The sequence below is a fragment of the Apteryx rowi genome, unplaced genomic scaffold (assembly GCF_003343035.1).
Source record: "Apteryx rowi isolate R43461 unplaced genomic scaffold, aptRow1 scaffold_1326, whole genome shotgun sequence".
Lineage (NCBI taxonomy): Eukaryota > Metazoa > Chordata > Aves > Apterygiformes > Apterygidae > Apteryx > Apteryx rowi.
In genome coordinates, this window is record NW_020447560.1 from 41,436 (window position 1) to 61,163 (window position 19,728).

A 19,728-nucleotide genomic window follows, 5' to 3' on the forward strand; every position below is an offset into this window, starting at 1 on the left:
AAGTGTGTATATAACTTTAGGGTACTTAAAACACACCTTCCTTATGCATTGTAGACAATTGCTGAATTGCTGTTTTTATGGCAGATGTTTCTCAAGCTATGCTGAACTTAACAAGAAAAATTACTGAGCTGGTTTCTCTCAAATCAGTTGTGGTGTTTAAGTTTTTTCTGTTTATAGAACATCTAGTATTGGAGCATTCTGGCTTTTTTGTAGGGCTATACTGAAGCCCTTACCTACATTTTAAGCAGTTACTAAATCCTGAGCATTCCATTGGCTTTAAAAAAAAGGAATGGGTATTTAACTGTAGTAGTTCATTAAACCCCGCTCTGAGTAAAGGGAGTTCACTGACCCTTCATTTCTTAGCATTACAGACATCGGATGCTATAGAAGATGCTAATTACACCCATAAAGAGCTGGGTTGCAATAACCCAAGTTATTACCTACTGTGCTCATAGTTTCTCTAAAACCTCCTTTAAGAAGCAAAATTTCCCATATTTGCACTCTACCCATAGATGACTGATGGAAAACAATTCTTCAATCATAAGACAGCATAAAAATGTTGTTATTCTATAGTTAAAAAGAATGTTCAGGTAAAGCAGCTCAGTAAAAAAGGCTGAGATGCAATGTGTTATGTGAATACTCTTTACTCCTTACATATTTTACTAAATTTGTAAAATGCGCCTCTAGTATGCCCATAATGTAAATACTCTGATACCTTTGCAAGTGTGAGCAATAGAAAATTTCACAATTCTCTCCAAAGGTACTGCACTGTGTGTATTTCAGCATTTCCATGCAAGTAGTTCAGCATTTCACTTAAATAATGTTTTTGTTAAAAGTCTGACATGTTTTAAAGTGTGAAAAAGATTAAATACTTAGAAAGTGGAATTCATTCTGTTTTGGGTCAAATGTCATGTTTCATGTCAACCCCAACATTATTTTTAAAGATCTTTCCAACTGAAAACCTGAAAAATTTTATTTTGTGTCAGTCTAGCTTTTTTTTTTTTTTTTTTAAATGGTGCCTGAGCTGAAAAATACTTCCCCTGGCACAATATTAGCACATGCACTGCTGGAATTCAGAAGCTTCGTAAAGTTATTTATTAGGTACCTTTTCACGACTATTGCACATATCATATCCTTCAGAGCTAATTAATTTAAAAAGTCTGCAGGACAAGAAAATTACTAGTTACATATAAATTAACATAAGGTTATTAAGGCTATTCATACTGTAGAGTCCTGTTACTGTGCATATAAAGGACACAAGTAATAAAAATAAAATGTAGCACAGCAAAATTTGTGATCATACATAAATTAACATCTGAAAGACACAAGTTACTACAACACCCATACTGCATGGTCTTGTTATGCTAAAGTCCTATTGCCACAGAAAATAAGGCATAAACAATACAAATACAACGAACAAAACCAGACAGCAATTGAATTTGCACAAAAAAGTAGTGAAGGCAAAAATAATTACCAATAGGATGAAAAAAACCCCCACTGCAAATAACCTGTCAAAAATTGTGCAATTTTACATTACTGAAAAACAAGAAAACATGATTATCTTCCCTTCCGTGAAACAACAGTGCACTCTCATGGCTACTCAAAAAATCTTGCTCCTTTTAAAGCCCCATGTAGTTCGTAGTCCACTCCACAGCATCCCAGATGATAAGACCAACTATGTGCACCTTAAGAGATGGGCAGAAGGGAATCACAACACTGAAGTACATCCTGAACTTCTGTTAAGTAGTGTTCTTCCACTTGAATCAGTTGAGCAACACTGATTTCTGCCAGATGAGGAGTTGTCCCATATTTCTTAACAAAATACATTCATAACTTCTACTGCTGGGGTGATTTTCTAGTGGTTACTGTTTATTCTATATTGATCAGGTATTCTTAAAATCAAAGTCCAGTGTTTTCAGATTTTATTCTGAGCAGAAAGGATTTCATCCTCTTACACATGAGAATTCCCGATCCTTTCCTCTCTAGAATGGCATGAATATTCCAGTCCCTCTATGAAAATAAGTTGTTTTGCTTCCTCTAGACAAATTTCACTTTTTGTCCTCAGTTTACCTGCTGCATACGAGTGGATAGAGTTCAGTGGGACTGTGCCCTAGTTCTGTTCAGGCTCACATCAATTCAAAAGCACTGGATGTTGCTGTTAAAAATGGTATATGCACAGAACAAAAAAGCTGATTATCCAGCCAGAAGCTAACCATCTGCTTGCAAACCTCACACTCCAAGAAGCATAAGACAGGAGATAATCATGAAATATCCTTTGCTATTAATTCTCTTACTCTTGATTTATGATTCTGCCACTGGCACCAAGCCAAACTAATTTAACAAGATTAATGCAAAATAGCAACAAAACATTCAATGCAACACACAGCTGCGCAACAAGATGCACCCCATCAAACTGGGAAAGTGAAATTCACAGTGATCCTGTCTAAAACAACAGTGTTAATTCCTGGCTTATCCACTATCTGAGAGACACAGGCAGACCCACTTCACAACACACACCTGTATGCACAGCAAGTACACACCAAAAGGAAAAGAAAGAGCAGCTGCTTAGGATCCCACAAGAAAAGAGTTAATGGAAGAAATACTGATGACACGGAGGAAAGAAACAAAAAGCTGAGCAGCAGCTAGAAAAACAGGGCACGGAAGTTTAAGACGACCCTGAAACAGTTCATGTAAATGACATAGTGGAAAAGCAGAGGTCTTCTATGGGCAGAGAATTCTGGCTACCAGAAAAGACATTCACCTCTAGGCAGGAACTGAGAAACATTCCCAGGTCCCAGAGTATACACACAGGCTATGTAGATTACATATCAGAGCTCTAAGTGGCAGAGGTGGTGGCTTTCCCCACCTTCATCATGCTAAGCTAGTACTCAAGCTACAGACCCACTTCCTGGTTAAAGAACATCCAGAGGCTGAGACTCCTTTTGATTCAAGATAGGCACAGTTTCCAGAGCCCTTTACTTCGAGCCTGCAAGGGAGAACAAAAGATACCATTACTTTGACACCCAGAATCAAATAATTCAGTGGTGCAAAGGGAACCAAACGGATTGCAGACTCTCCTTGTACAATGCCTAATTTACTACAGCCAAGGCATTGCAGGGAGGAAGATGACAGCTTGAACTTTGGAGAGCACACTGCAAAGATTGTCTTTTCCTTATGAGGCCTGGCCCCTAGGATACAAAAATCTAGAACTTGCAGCATACCTGCATCTTGTCTAGGAGCTGCTTAATGTGAAATGTGTCCTTGGAGCAGACTGGAATTCAAGTTTGCCCTTCTCAAATAACCTGTGCTATCAAGACAGGCTCCTTCTTCAACTTCCATATCCTTTTATACAGCAAAACAGTTCCAAAAGAAACTGTGAAAAATGCCTCCCTTTCTCATTTCCCTCTTCCTCGTAACTGAAATTATGGCATTATGGTTAAGGGGGTGATGAAAAACAGGAAATGAATCTGAGTTTCTACACTGTAGGTGTTGCTATTTAAGACGTAAGAGCCTCCTTCACCAACTGTGTTTTAAAACAAATTGTAGTAGCTCTGTGAAAAGGCCAGTCAAACTCGTGGGTGCTCTGAAAATGTCAATGGGACAAAGCCCCAGTGTTAACTTAACTCTGGATACCAACTGAGCTTAGACATCAAGATGCTCACCCTTGTAATGTCAGGAGGGGCAGTTTTAGGCATGCAAAAAGGCAGAAGTATAAGAATATAGGGAACTTCAAAGCTGAAAAGTAAAACATCCGTGGATGTATGTATCACCGGCCTGAGGATAAGCAAAAGTGGGAAGGATTGCAATTTTCAACTTAGATGCCTATGTTTTGCTTAGATGTCACATTAGATGCTTATGATCTTCATCAGATCAAGTCCTCAAGACTTGGTAAGGAACTGAATATAGTCAGGTGTCACTAGTCATGTCACAAACTTATGAAATGGAAAATGTAAATATTCAAAGTTAATTTCAGACTTCTCAAATTTCAATTCACATTACTCTCATTAGTAATTCCACTGACTCCTGCTGACAGCTGCCCCACGAAGAGAAGCAGCAGTCATTCAGGAGATGGGGAAGCAGTCGTGGGTGGAGCAAACCAACCCACGCTTGCCACCAGTGAGACAGAGCACAGGCCAGTTACTATAGAGTAGCTCATTGAATATAAATTCACTTTACTTTTCCTTCCAGTAGTTTTTTTGTACACACATATCATGAGAAGGATGAAGTCTCTCGATTAACCCATCTATAAATCTCATATAGTACATTTCCAAAATATATCATATAACAAGGAATTCATGTTATTGGAATCTTTTATTTCTGTCCTCCTTAACTTTTGTACCTTAGTGGCCTCTTGGCTTAACTTTCTCTTCGCTATACTCTCTGTTACCATGACTACCCTTTTCATGTTACTTCTGAACCTGGTGTTATGAATTTATCTCTTAATTTTCATCCATCACAGTTTTAACAGCGCTGTGTGAAATCTCTGTTGTATTCCATACTCCTTCCAATGTCATCCTTTCAACATCACTATAGACATTTCTTTCAAGTCATTGCCTACATCCGTATTAGTTTTCCTTTCTTATTCCTCTATAACCTAGTATCACTGTCAAAAAAACCCATCATCAACTTACAGTTTATTATCTAATGCATTTCCATTAATCCAAAAGAATTCTTCATTCCTTTTATAAAGTCCAATCCACGGGTCTTGCTTTGTTATCTTCACCGTAAAATTCTGTATACGAGAAAAGAATATTTGTATGTTCAGTTTTCAAAATATAAAGTCTTTGACTGAGGGCTATAAAGCAAAAGAATGATCTTGTTTTCTCCCAGAAGGAACAATATTAAAGATTAAATCTAAAAAAATAGTGCAGCATCTGGATCTTGTGTAATCCACATAAATGAAATAAAATCTACAACTTGATTAGAATTTCTATGGAACTGCAAACACATAACTTTTTCTAAGGAACTGCAAACACATCATTTTATGGTCTCTCCACAAGAAAGTCTTCAATGAACCATGAACACTTCAGCAGCCAATGGATTTCTCCATCACTGATGCTTCTTCATCATACTGACTCTTTGCTATCAGGTAGCAAGGATCTGTGGAAGACATTTTAGGGACAGAAAAGTAAAAAAAAGATCCTTGTCACAGTGTGTGCAACAGAATTGTCATCTGTGCCCAATGCACCCATTATACTGGTGTTTCTGATGGGGTCTACTGACCTAGGGACAGGCTGTTTTAGAACATTGAAGCAAGTGCTGTCAAGGCCTACAGCAGATATGGGAAAGTATATTCTCCTGTGTTTTTATGCTAGATGCAGTCATTCCTAGCATTGCAGTATTATAGAAAAAGAAAGTTCAGGCTGTGATTAGGAGTGCTATCTCCTAACTTCTAAGTTCAAGGTTAACGTATCTGCCAACACTGACTGTCATTAACAGACCTTGCTAAGGTTGAACAGTTTCTGTTTAATTAAAGATAAATCAGAAGCAACAGTTTTTCTCCTAACAGTGTGAGTATTTCTGACTGTAATAAGCATAAAATTTAACTCAGATACACCTCAGGTGTTTTCTAAAACATTAACTGCTAAAGCTGATACTGGAGTTTGTAGGAAGATGAGGGACACAGCTTTCTCTACTCTGTGACTTGTCACAGTCATTGGATTTCAAACCATTCAGCTTATGAGGCTGGAAAAACACAAAGGTTCATTGTGCAGCTCCCTACAAGTGAGATGGGATTAAACCATCATCCCCCTTCTGTTCTCTTACCAGTTCCTGATGATTTTCAATCACAAGGAGGGAAGCATTGTGTAATGAGCAGAAGTTCTGACTGGAGTTCCAGCTGGCTTCACTCTCAGAGAGGTAGTAGCATTTCCTTTGGAAATAGAGCCAATCTGCTGGACAGAGTTCCAGGGATGGACAGCCAGCAAAATCTTTCTCCGAAGAACTGTTTACCGCTAAAAGACAAAAACAGACCACCTATTTCTTCTGACTGATACTGGAAAAAAGCTTCTGGAGTTTTTTAGCTTGTTCTCTGATTGCATCATCTAATCTCATCCAGTTCTAACCATAATGTCATTATTTCTGCCCAGAAGAAGTAATTTTCCCAAACTAACTGTACATTCTGGCTCCTGCACCCTTATGGTTGCTGACACATCTTTAAAGTGATGATCATGGACAGATATGTAGAACTAGATGAGAAGATGATAAAAATGTCTCCTTCAAGGATTCTTCTGTAAAATAAACATTTCTGACTGACAACTATAGCTTCTGCAAATGTTACTTTCTTGTAGCTGCATTAATAGCTGTATTAATTATAGTGTCATTTTCTGAAAAACTACAGATTGGTTGCAAAGAATCTTCCATTTGTTATTTGTTTTCTTGAACTTGGATTGAGATCAACAGTAGGGTTATAAATTTGAATGTTGCACTAGGACTAAACCGAGCACTCAGCTAACTCCACTGCAACTACTGAAGTAATTTCTCCAGCATTTAACCTCAGTTTTAAACAATATGTCAGATGGGACATCTATTTAACTTTGATATAAGGTAAGTTTTATATAAACCCAATGAGTTGGGTTTTTTTTAATCTATAAGGACTTCTGACCACCTGGAACTCTAGTAATTACTAAGGCTAATTATAATTTCTTTTTAAATAATTCACACACTTACCAAACTGAATACACAAAATCAAAACTGTAGCAACAGCAAGGAGTCCAGCAACACCTCGCCAGAACCAGATATTTGAGAATAAACCTGAAAAGAAGAAATGTCAGAAATTTCAAAAAGATAGCTGATAAAGGAATTAGAGCCCAGGATCCATTAAGCTATTCCAAAGGAAGTCACTGTTCACAGAGGGCAGGCTGGCAGCAGTGCTGGAGTGTGTGACATTTAGCTCGTCATCACAAAGCTTCTGAGCTAACAACAACTATGAATTACTATGAATTTTAGTTACATAATTCAGAACTCATTCAGACCTAATAGTGAGGTAATTCCTTACCTCAAAGGTGATTGAAAAGGAAAGAAATTAATGTAGAACAAAAGAGTGTGAGAAAATAAGCCTGAGACAGATCTGATGTCTGAGCACGGCACTGCTAAGAGAAGTGAGGCAATTCATTAACTCCAGAGCCCTAAACTTCCATTGAGGTACTTCTAGTCTCACCCCACCAAGACACCTTTTCTAAATTCTTCTTTTCTTCCCATCCCTTCTAGGATTGTGCAGTAAGCTGGGTTTGGTGGCAGGAAGGACTCACCAATCTATCATTGCCACTTGTTTCAAACTTCAGAGGCAACAGGAAGGGATGAAGCACCCAAAGTGTCCCTGAAAGACCCTCTCACTCGTGGTTACTGTACGATCTGACAGTACAACGGCCTCCTTGGAAAGCTTCCTTCCTCGCTCCACGTAGTGCACAGGCATTATTACCCAGCACTTGCGCGCAACATGAGCATACACGTGATGCTGCTTGGAGGGCAGGGGCAGTGCCCAGGCTCAGACACGCTGCAGCCTGCACAATGGTGAACCAGCGCAGGCTGCTCCTGGAGCGTCTGCCCAGCTGCCAAGGGGATCGGGTGGCCTGTGCCAAGCCCTGTTCACCATGGCCTCCAGCCCCAAGGCTGAAGCCTCCGGTCCCTCCAAGCCAGCCTGAGGCTGCCAGGGCAGGGCCGCCACCGGGGCTGAGGGCCGTGGCCCCCTGACCCCCCGCCCCCTGGCGCCATTTCGCCTCGCCAGTAGCGGCGTCTACCCAAAATGGTCTCTGGTGACAGACAGGAAGGGAGCTCGGCTGCCAGGCAGCCCCCAGGCGGGAAGCACCATGCCGGGCTGGCGGCGCCTCCCCGAGCAGCCCGGCTGCGCCGGGATCGCGCCCCAGCCCGCGGCCCCGGCTCCCGCCCGGCTGCAGCCGAGGAAAGCGCTGCCGCCGCCGCCCCGTGGCTGCCCTCCCCGCCCCTCCCTCTCTGCACCTTTACCCTGGGGAGTCCCCGTCCTCCGCCCGGGGGAGCCTTGGGGCGACCCCCCGCCGCTGCGGCCGTCGTCGCCTGCCCCTCTGCGGCCCATGGGTGCCGAGCTCCCGCGCCGCCGGCAGGGGAGATCACGGGGCCGGAACTGCCGGAAGGGCCGGCGGCCGGCTGCTATCCCCTCCGCCGTTCCGGGCGGGGCCGGGAGGGGCGCAGCGCCCCCGCCTTCGGGGGCAACGGCGGGGATGGGGTGCCCAGGCCGCGGGTGCGGGGGGCTGCACCCACCTGCTGCCCAGTGCACCCTCGGCCCCGCGGGCACCTGCGGGCTCCAGCACCCCGGAGCTCATCTGCGCTGTGCCGAAGCTGGAGAGACCCCAGCGGAGCCAGGTGCCTTCAGTAGTCCTTGGTTCCTGCCTGGAGGAACAGGAAAAGAGATGAGCATTGGGAAGACTGGAGAGCTTCGGCTCCCCTTTCCACACCTCGGGTAGACTTGGAGGGCTTTGTACTGCTTGCACTGTTTAGACCCACTGTGAGTGCTTCACCTCTGTTCATGGGTGTCGTCAGCTTAGTCTAAAGACTTGGTATCACTGCAGCACTGCAAGAAGTCATACCACTTTATAATAGAAAAGGAAATGGGAAATGGTTTCAAGAAGAACTTGGCTTCCACCAGTTCTCACTGTGAAAGTCTTATTCTCTGAAATCAGCAGGTTTCTGGATGAAGAACATTTGGGAGGGGGTTGGGGAGACTCCTGCTGCCTTTAAATTAGGTGACTAGTTAAAACTTGATCCCTTTTGAAAATCAGGCCAGTGATGGGCCTCATCCAGAAAAGCATTAAATCTGATGATTCTGATCTGCAACTGTGGGAATGAAGGTGTATGAGAAGTTGTAGCAGTGCTTGAAAGACAGGGCCATAGATATCAGGAGGGTTGATGTACAGTACAAATATTTCAGCTGGTGTATTATGCACAGTAACTGTTTTACTCACAACAGAGATCAGCTGTAAAACATGTTCGAATATCCAGAGGATATGGCTCTCTTCAAGTCAGCACGCAGGCTCTGTGCAAGCAAAGAGTTTAATGATGGTTTATCCGAAACACTCATCCATCTGTGTCTAAGCAGAAAATCTTGAATAGAAAACCAGGAGAATGGAGGGTTACATTTTATGTCTTCATTGCCATCTCCAATTGTTTTGATTTGTCAGGGATTTGAGCAGTTTTGAGGTTAGTCAGCTATTGAAAATTATCTCTAGGTGTTTATCGTTACATGTAGTAAAAAACAGTATAAACTTCATACTTCCATAAATATAAATTGACTTGCAGTTGATTTTAGCCTTTGATTGCAGCAGCTGCTGGTCTGAGCAATGGATTGGGAGAGATGGACAGGCTAGCATGCCCAGGACGGCACTCAGGAAGAAAGAGAAAGGCAAAGAGTAAGAAAGATGCGTGTGAACAAGGAGAGAGAGCTTAAAACATGGCAGCTTTTGGGAAGTTAGGGAACTGAGAATTCCTGGAAGAGGGTGAATGGGAGAAGGGGCAGATAATGGGTACAGAGACCATGACCTGTAGGCACTTTAAGAGATTTTGGGAGACGTGAGCTCAGAGGAGTGCGAATGAGAGTAGGGTATGGAATTAGGACAGTAGGAAGGTACAATACCTGTTTCATGTAGTCAGAGCAAATTTTGCCTCAAAAGAGGTAGGGGAATGCTAATGTGCATAGTTACTCTTGTGTTTGATCCTAAGAACAGAATATTCAACATTTATTCGCTGTTCTATTTCTGGCTATTTAGTAACAAAATTAGGCAAGCCCCTCATGAGTTAAGCAAAACAAAAAAACTAGAACAGAAATGCCTTGTGAACTACTGCATCCACCTTCCTCCAACAAGCTAGTACACTAGCTTAGTTTTAATCTCAGGAATGACCTGGCTCTGAAGAACTAGCTGGCTCTCTTGCAATTTGATAAGTGTGGCAGACCTTCCTGTTACTAAGATCATAAATGACTTGGCTTATAATCACAGAGCATTCACAGACACCCTTTTCATCCTTACCCACTAATACAGAAGATAGTTTCGACATTTTCAGGCCATCTTCCAGGCTGACAAAAAAACTGAGAACCTATAACATCTTCATTTGTGAATCATTTGATGCTCCAAAACCCCTATAGTTATAACCCCAGATGCTTCCTGTACAAGTGTCCTGACTTTACTGAGGCTTTTGACGTTTAGTTTCACAGTTTGACTAAGACACCTCCTGATGAAGAGTGTGTAGTCTGCTGCTGTTATCAAGGAAGTGTGATTTGGCAGGCTTACCCCATGTGAGCTTGCTGCTTCAGTGAGGGAGGGTAGCTATTGAACTAGGGATAGACTAGTTGAGAGTTTGCACAGAGTATTCAGGCTGATCTTGGAGGAGAAGGAGAATTCATCCTTGTACCAGTGTGAATGCAATGAGTGGACTGAGAGCAGCAGGGACACTTTTCCAACCCACTCTCAGCTGCTGGCATGTAGGATCACCTCTAACTCTCCTTTCTTGTGCAGTAGCTCGAGCCATATGGCCCAGGCCCATAAGTTTGCAAATTCCTCTGCAAAGCTAATTGCTATGGACATCACTGGGGGCTGTTAGGGTGCTAAGGACAGCTGTTTAGAAAAGAGAAATGTTTATTTTTGCAGGAAAAAATGTGTCCCATAAGGTACTGCAAGGGACATTTGTTTAGTTTTAATCTGGATATTTTGTTTCTTTCAGTGTTTCCACATTTCATAAAATGAAAATTGAAAAAGGAGATAGAAATTTATTAAAGGAAAAAGGCACAAGACAAAAATACCCTCCAGCCAGAATCACTGGAAGATGACTTTAAAATATTGCCATAATGTGGGATGAAAACACAAACATTTTAATTTAAAAGCAGGTCATTTTCCAAAAGAAATGATTTTCTCTCAAAAACCATTTTATCCCTGCAGTACTGGCAATCTCACGGAATTGACTCATTACAGTTGGTCTCTGTGATGCCACCTCCTGTTCACTGCCATTACAAATAATCTTTGATTATCTTTTCTCACTCTTCAAAGTGTTACCTCTACCTTTTCTGAAAAACTGCAGTCACATTATGCAAGGAGAAATCATTGCATACCAGAAGTTTAGAGCCAGAGTACATACTTAGGAAATGTCTACACTGCAGTCACAACAGCATACTGCACAGATGCCTGAGTTTGACTGGAACTACTTACCTCACACCAGTAGCAATCTGGCTGTGATTGCACAGGCTAGGGTAACTAATTTACCCTGCTTTTGACTGACTGAATCAGTCCCTTTCCATCTCCCTCCGAAGTCAATGGAAGGACTATCAGTGAGTTCAGAATCTTTAGTCAGGCCTTTATACATTTGTACCCCAAACATGACATTAACTTCTGCTATTCTGAGGTGCTCTGGAAACTCTAGTAAAGTCTAGCCATGACATCAGACAAGGGTTAGTTTCTTAGGGTCCCATCAAACTGGCCCAATCCATATATTAGAAAAGGAATGAATCTTATAGTGTGTTGTGTGACTTCTTACATTTTTTTAAGCTAGTAACCCTCAACTGATCTGTAGATAAGTACCTCTCATGGAGAAAAAAGCAGGGCCTATTTCTAACCTTTTGATTAACCCAAAGCCTCCTGATTTCAGTATATCTCTGTACCATAGGACTCCTGACTGTAAATAAGAAAGAGTTAAGTCCTGAAGGATTGTTTTTTGCTTACTATTCCTACAGTTTACTTCTGGTTGTGCAAGTGGCCCTGGTGACAAAGGATAGAGAAAAGACTGAGGTACTGAATACCTTCTTTGCCTCAGTCTTTCCTGGCAAGACTGGCCCTCACGAATCCCAGGCCATGGAGGCAAGAGAGAAAGTCTGGAGGAAGGAAGACTTTCCCTTGGTGGAGGAGGATCGGATTAGGGATCACTTAAGCAAACTGGGGAGCATACACAAGTCCATGGGCCTTGATGAGATACGCACAGGAGTGCTGAGGGAGCTGGCCAATGTCATTGCAAGGACACTCTCAATCATCTTTGAAAGGTCATGGGTATCAGGAGAGATGCCTGAGAACTGGAAGAAAGTAAATGTCACTCCAGTCTTCAAAAAGAGCAAGAAGGAGGACCCAGGGAACTACAGGCCAGTCAGCCTCACCTTGGTCACTGGAAAGGTGATGGAGCAGCTCATCCTGGATACCACTTCCAAGCCTGTGAAGGACAAGAAGGTGATCAGGAGTGGTCAGTGTGGATTCACCAAGGGGAAATCATGCTTAACCAACTTGATAGCTCTCTATGATGGGATGACTAGCTGGGCAGATGAGGGGAGAGTTGCTGAGGGATGTTGTCTATCATGACTTCAGTAAGGCTTTTGACGTTGTCTCCCATAACATCCCCATAGGCAAGCTGATAAAGTGTGGGCTAGATGAGCAGGCAGTGAGATGGATTGAGATCTGACTGGATGGCAGAGCTCAGTGACACAAAATCTAGTTGGAAGCCTGTAGCTTGTGGTGTAGCCCAAGGGTCAGTACTGGGTCCAGTCCTGCACCAGTACACGTTGGGAGCTGACTGGCTGGAGAGCCGTTTTGCAGAGGAGGACCAGGGGGTCCTGGCGGACAATAAGGTGACCATTAGTCAGCAATGTGCCCTTGTGGCCAAGAAGGCCAATGGTATCCTGGGGTGCATTAGGAAGAGTGATGCCAGCAGGTCAAAGGAGGTGATCCTTCCCCTTTACTCAGCACTGGTGAGGCCACACCTGGAGTGCTGTGTCCAGTTCTGGGCTCCCCAGTATCAGAGAGATACGGAGCTACTGGAGTGAGCCCAGCAAAGGGCTAGTAAAATGATTAAGGGACTAGAGCATCTCTCGTAAGAGAAAAGGCTGAGAGAGCTGGGGCTCTTTAGCCTGGAGAAGAGAGGACTGAGGAGGGATCTTATCAATGCATTTAAATATCTGAAGGGAGGGTGTAAAGCGGATGAGGCAAGACTCTTTTCAGTGGTGCCCAGTGGGCAAAAATGGAAATACAGTTCCATCTGAATATGAGGAAAAACTTCTTTACTGTGAGGGTGACAGAGCACTGGAACAGGTTGCCCAGAGGGGTTGTGGAGTCTCCTCTGGAGATATTCAAAACCCGCCTGTGCAATGTGCTCTAGATGACCCTGCTTGAGCAGTGAGGTTGGACTAGATGATCTCCAGACGTCCCTTCCAACCTCAAGCGTTCTGTGATTCTGTGATGCTGTGAAGTCCTTTTACCAGCAGGTCAAAAATGCTTTTTTTTCCTGTTAATAGTTATAAAATCTTCCTATTCCAGAGGCTATTTTTTTTTGAGGTGATATATTTTCAGGATGTTATTGAGGGATTCCTGCAGTTCCCAAAGTGAAAATGTTAGACTGGAAAATATATGCCTGCACTTATTTTTAAGTATGTGAATATTCCTACTGTGCAACATAAAAGTTACTACTCAGTAGTAGTAGTAACCGAGTAGTCAACTACTCAGACATGGGCAAGAATAACATGGGAAATATAACTGCTTTAGATAATAAAGAGATGAAAGAAGAATGTAGCAGAAATAATGCTGAGTGACTTGTGGGACACATGGGGTTTGGTTAGTAGTTTTGAACATTTAAAAAGTTACTGTCCTTTAAAAAGTATTTAACAGAGGTACTAGAACACTGTATTTACTGCAAAAGTTAAGAAATAGTATTTGAAGAGTGCTAAGTATTTTATGAAGTGCTGGGCTGAGAATGCTGTGTATGCCAAATAGATCTACACCAAAAAAGGTTAGTCATTCAGCTGCAGAGGTCTTACAAAACACTAGCATTTAGAATGCAATTATTTTACAGTTTTGGAATAGGAGGCACAAGAGAAAGGAGTCCAGCTACATTACTGGCTGTTGTATTTTTGATGAGGCTAATATTCACTAGGATTTTTGTTTATTTGTCTATACCACTTGTGTGTTATTAGAATTTAGTAGAAGACATAACCTCCATCTTCAAGAACTGACAGTCTTAACACTGAAAATGACCTGAGTGAGGACAAAAATAAGTAGGGAAGGTTGGAATACAGAAGAGAAAGCACCACAGCAGTATAATGACATGAAAACAATTAACAGTAGCAAGCTTAATAAAATAAATAAAAATATAAAAATAAATAGGACAGGGAGATTAGAGCAGAAACCTTAGATGATCTAAAGAGGCAGAGTTCTTCTTTGTCTTTATCTACAGCTGATGGTCTGGCCATCAATAAATATTAGTAGCTGTACTTTCTCTAAATTTTCAGCTTCCAGGAGAGAGCAGAATTTTCTCTACAGACAACATGTGATTCATCATAGAACAAACATTGTATTTAACACCTTGAAAAGTTACTCACCATTTCATGCTTTTGCAGCTGCAAACCAAGAAAGTGCCATGAATCATAGATTTTGCCAGCTGAGTTTGGTTTCATCATGTCCTCCATATGGATAGCAGTCCTCCCCAAAATGTCTGCAGGTTTGCATCTGCACCAGGAAACTCTTAGAGGCTAGAACAACTGAAACGATACCATACAGCTGCATCATCAGCTAGTGACTTCCATTGCTCCTACTGATAGGTCTGTTCTCGACCAAAGAGGAGAGAACAAAAGCGCGCGCTGTGATCACCTGTGACTTTTGAAGTGGTGAGTCATTCTGACATGGGTTTGACGAGCCATTCAAATCAGTTTCCTGTTTGGCATCTTGTTCATATGTCTCACAGCTGCAACTGGCAGAGCTGAGCACCTGCCATCAAAGGAGTTTAGAATCTCTGTCTGCTCATCAAGGTTTCTTTTCCTAATCTGTAACAGTTTAACAGTTTTTATTCCCACCATTGCCTGCTGTGGTGCTGGAATGTGCTGTAGCAAGAAGTACTTTCCTCCCTGTTGGACCAAAACAAGAGAAAAGTTTTATGTGAAGTGCAGTAGGAGAGCTGCATGGGGTAATAGGTCTACAGCGAGATCAGAACTGCTCACGGTACGAGGAGTCTGGGCTCACAGGAGTGTGATATGCCATTGATTTTAATGGGCATTGTGGGTCAGAAGATTCTTCATCACATTCTTTATACATCCTACAAGCCTGTTTGCTGCTTTGACAGCAGCTCTACATTGGCAGTACATCTGCACTGAACTGTCCATCTGGTTGCAAGGCCGTTTTCTTGAATTGACACATTTATCATTAAAAAACCCTTTAAAATTTCCTCTTTTTTTTCATCCATTGTGCATTAACTTCCGTTTTTTGACATAAAATGTCACTTGTCATTGCAAGGTCAATTCAGATGTCTTGTTTAAGCCTCTGCATTTCTTTCTTACCTGCTCAAGTCCTTAATCACCAAAATAATTTAGGGTAGCTTGAAAATTTTGCTATGCCACTACTCCTTTCTTCCACCCCAGATAATTATTCAATATTTTAGTGTCATAAGCAAATTAGATCTGGTGATGGATTGGGCATATTATGGAACTGAAAGTAATCCTTATTACGTAAATATTCAAAATCAGAGTGAGATAGGGAAAACTCATTGGTGTGTATGGCATGTGTGAGTACTATTTTGACCTATTTCTGTTTAAAATACCTGCATTCAGCAGGAGTGGCTGATGAGGAAAAAACAATGCTACTGGCAGTTTGGAAGCCAGGCGGAATATAAAATTAGAATACCTGTTTCTTTCATAACAGATATCCTAGACAAGATTCCGTACTTTAAATACTTACAGCAACTGGTATCTCTGCCAGGAAGAGCCAGTAGTCTAAACAGAAAAGGTCAGCGTCAGGCCAGAGAGAGGAAAGTTGTTATCCACATTTCATGGTGAGAATCGGAAGTGCAGAGAGCTCTAGCCGTCATGGCTACATAGTAAATCTTTAGGCAGAAGAAAGGCAGAAGATCCAGTCTTGTACATTAGCCACAAATCATCCTTCCTTTCACAAGATACATTTCAATAAATAGATGTCTGAATGAAAAAGAAACCATAAAACAAGTTGTTTAAAGTGCTTTTATTATTGGATGACTGTAATTTCATGGCCTGCAAGTCATTTGAATGCTTTTCCTCCTTTAATACAAAAATTCAGCTTAACTGTATTTAAAGTCCTTGGCTTAGGATGTTAAACATTTCCTTGATTTTAATGCAAGAATGAGGCCAACAAAGACAAATTATTTTTGAGCAGCCTTCATTTCTTGAGGTCTTAATTTTTTAGAACAGTCTAGGCAACCCAAAAAGCTATGTTAGTGGGCAAATAATAGTTGCAACTAAATGCCAAAAGCTTTCCACCTCTCTCTCACCTACCACCTTAGGCCCACAAAGAATGAGGTCAAAAGCAAACTATAGTGGGTGACTTCCTCCAGGAATATGGATGATTTCTGTAATTGTGGAACTTCTCAGATGCATAAAAGCATCAGTGCAGTGGCACTTCTGACGGACTGTTTTCTAGCAAGCCTTCGACAGGACAGTTATAGCCCATTCTCTGTCCCCTCTGTAGCCAGTACAGCCAAGCACATCACATATATCCTTATGGTCTGCAAGAGAAAAACAGCTGAGGCAAGTATTACTGAGGTCTGTGGGAAGAAAAAGAAATGTTTGACAAGAGCTGTCTAGTGCAAAATATTATCTCCCCATGGTAGAGAGCAAGTAATACCTTATTTTGTTTGCTGTTTTCTTAACTAAAGAGTAGAAGTCACTCTTGTCGTGAAAGGAGTGATGCACTTCACTTGTAAGAGGGAAGCAGCACTGTGTTTGTTGCAGTAAGATAGCGACTTAACAAAGTTCAATCATAAATAAGAACGATTCAATGAGGTTCGATTGGCAAGGTTCACTCAGTTATTTACTGCATGAAGGACAGGGTCAGATGCACGCACAACAGAGACCCCCCTGCTGAGTCATGAGGTTCAGAAAGGACCCCCTTGCTTTCTAAACTCCTTCAGAGAGGAGCCTAGGTGCAGCTGGATCCAGTCTTAGTCCCAGACTGGGTCAGCGGTTTATGTCTAAGGGATTAAGTGCACAATTAGGCAGAGATATAACTCAGCAAAGTTTCGCAAAGTTCATAAAAGTTCAGCATGCTATTAATCACTTATTGAGGATCTGTTGTGGGTAAGGAATCTCTCAACCTCGAGGAGCAACCTTGAGAGGCGTCCCTGCTCAAGAGGGGGTTCTGCAGTGCAGCCCGCTGCTGTGCAGGAGAGTTCAATGGGCTCTGGGCTGCCCCCTGTTTATGGGGGGGGAGATGATTGACTCATAGTCATATTTGCATACTAGACAGGCCTTAGTTGGCGCATGCTCAATTAGCCCCTGTCTACATGCTGTTTACAGGGGGGTCAGGTTGAGGGGGAGAGAGCCCATCAAAGGGGGGAAGGGAGCACACCATCACAAGTCTTTAGGTGACATGTGGGCAAAGGTGATAGTGTATAGTTGTGGCCCTGGGAGTCCTTGACTCTTGATGTGTGGGGTGGCAAGGTGTCACAATGCAGATGCAGGTGGTAATAGAAGCACGGGTTGCGGCAGTGGTGTAACAGTCCCAGTGGCTGCAGTGAGGGTTGTGGTGGTGGTGGTAATGCTGTCCTGCTTCTGCTTCTGCTGATGCAGGGAAGGATGCTAGGCACCTGAGAGTGAGCTCTTTCTAGGAGCAAGAGTGCATGCCCTTGCTACTGCAGCACTCAGCATATCTCACCTATGGAGTTGCAGAAAGCAGGGGGGGACCAGTCCTTCTGTATTACTGGCCACTGTCTGTATTGTTTACTTCCATCCATAGGGCTGCTTCTTCCATCCATAAGAACACTAAATGTTCTTTTCCTCCAACCTCAAAAAGAGGAAGGGAGTGATAAAAAAAGAGAACATGGAAAGAAAACGATTGCAGAAGGAAAAAAATGAAAGGGTGAGGGCCAGGGCAAGGGGGTTAACAATAAGGAATGAGAGGAGGACACCAAGCAGAGCACCCCCCACTGCACCTTCTGGTTCCTGAAAGCATCCTAAGAGCCAGCAGGTGTTGCCCAGTGCTGCTCCCCAGAGACACAGCAGGGTGAGAGAGCAGAAGAAGGCTCCACACTGGTCAGGATCCCACATCAAGCTTCCTCCTGCTGGAAGGCCAACTTGGCAGGTCTGGAGGAGTTTACAGCATTACTCATTTCTGCATGGACTGCCCAGTGCCAATGATAATGAATGATGCCATTTTGTGCCAGAGACCCACCAGCTCTGAGCAACTGACCCACATCTTCCTAGTCTGCAGAGCTGCTCAGTATAATCTCTCCTTAAGTGGTGCTGTTCACAACTGCATCTGCTGCAAACAACTCTCTGCACTGGCTTCCTGTTAGATAGCACTACCACCCTTTGAGACTTACGCAGCAAAGGGAGCTTTCCCTTTTCCAACACCTTGCCATTTCAGTGCAGCACTCTGCACCAGATTAGAAGCCATCAGCTGCAAAAAGCTCCTTGACTGCAGGCCCAAGGCAGCAGAAGGCACTGCCGGAAAATATTTTATTCCAGACAGCAACTGGGGAAAGGCTGACCAAAGAGGCAGCGACATGGGCCTTGCCCACCTATGTTTTGCTGGAGGCACTTGAATGCCAGCAGTCCCCGGCATGGAGGGAGTTACTGACACTGCCCGACAATGTTCAGCCCTGACTGCACCAAGATCAGCCAGGTTTGGGGCTAGAATAAGAGCCTCCGTGCATAAAGCTGCAGCAAGATGTAATAAGCTGTGGTATCCTGTCTGTGAAGTGTCCCAGATGTAGAAAGGGATGGAAATAGCTCAGGTGCGGGAGGGGAATGAGAGCAGAAGTGATGGAAGGGGCATGGGGGTATAGGGATGTGGGGAACAGGGGGAGATGGAGGGGGGCAGGATGAGATGGAGGAGAGCAGGAAGAGACAGCACCCGGGCCGTGGCTGCCGGAGGCACTGCCCCACTCCCACTGCCCAACAGCTGACACACCAGGTCCTGCGGCATCCCATTAGCAAGGGGTAGCAGTGCGCTTGGGTGCTCGCAGAAGGCAGGCAATCAGCAGCCTTTATCCCTCACCGCGGTTGGAGGGATGGCGGTGTAGTGGCCTCACCTCTCCTCTGCCTCCCCCCCGCCAGGGGTGGTTGAGGGTCGCTGGCGGCGCTGGGGGCAAGCAGGAATTTGGGTCCGGGTGGGGCGTCCTGGCCCAGCAGCAGAGGGTGTTTTTGGTGGTGGCAAGTGCAGGGGACAGTCCCGAGTCCCTGCACGCCTGTGTGTTGCGGCTGGGAGGCGCCGCCTCGCCTCAGAGAGCCTCGAGTTCGGCTCTTCCCGGAGGGGTCTGGTTTCCCCTCCCGGACTGCCCCGTCCTGTCGGGGCTCGGGCTGCTGTGCGAGGGTCAGCGTCTCTGCGACACAGCGGCAGAAGGAAAGCAGCTCCCTCGCTGCTGGAGTGGCTGCGCTCTGGAGCCCGGGCAGAGCCAGTGTCCCCGCCTGGTGCCGCTGAGGTGGCCTGCCGCCCGTGACACAGGGTAAAGCGGTGCAGTGTGCAGGGTGTGAAGGGGGCAGTTCTCCCTTGTGCTTTGCTCTGGGTGGTAAAACACACTGGGAGACAAGGTGAGAGAAGGTAGCTGTGCTTGCAAAGCAAAGATGGTGCACTTGCTGTGGGGTATGCTATGAACAAGGCTTGAAGTTTCAGTATGAATTTGTCTTTGGGGATGTATTTGATGGGGGTCCGGAAATTAAATGGAAGTGGCAGGAGGAAAGCAAGGTGGAGCGAGGACTTGGGAGAGGCTGGAGTCTGGTGGAAAAGGGATAGTAGTTTAGTATGTGGAATAGAAAAGCAGACTATGTAGATGAAT

At 43.8% G+C, this 19,728-nt stretch overlaps 1 protein-coding gene across 2 annotated transcripts; it reads right to left on the reverse strand.

The window, feature by feature from the left end:
• Positions 1-997: 997 nt before the first annotated feature.
• Positions 998-14,499, reverse strand: LOC112961498 (C-type lectin domain family 2 member L-like). Of its 2 annotated transcripts, none has more exons than XM_026056761.1 (7): positions 14,312-14,499; positions 8,937-9,007; positions 8,270-8,364; positions 6,670-6,753; positions 5,767-5,954; positions 4,632-4,732; positions 998-2,986 (listed from the first exon to the last, which is right to left on the reverse strand). In XM_026056761.1, the coding sequence occupies exons 3-7, from the start codon at positions 8,295-8,297 to the stop codon at positions 2,872-2,874; spliced, it is 516 nt and encodes a 171-aa protein (XP_025912546.1). In that variant the 5' UTR covers positions 8,298-8,364; positions 8,937-9,007; positions 14,312-14,499; the 3' UTR covers positions 998-2,871. The 2 variants fall into 2 exon arrangements, with proteins under 2 accessions (XP_025912546.1, XP_025912545.1); XM_026056760.1 differs by having other exon boundaries at positions 8,937-9,075.
• Positions 14,500-19,728: the final 5,229 nt, after the last annotated feature.

Excerpts from the sequence above, each read along its gene's own strand:
- LOC112961498 (XM_026056761.1), bottom strand. The coding sequence starts at position 8,297 with ATGAGCTCCGGGGTGCTGGAGCCCGCAG. Across the intron at positions 5,955-6,669 it reads GATTTTGTGTATTCAGTTTG|CGGTAAACAGTTCTTCGGAG; the intron begins GTAAGTGTGTGA and ends TTTGTCTTTTAG. Across the intron at positions 4,733-5,766 it reads TTGAAAATCATCAGGAACTG|AATTTTACGGTGAAGATAAC; the intron begins GTAAGAGAACAG and ends TCTCGTATACAG.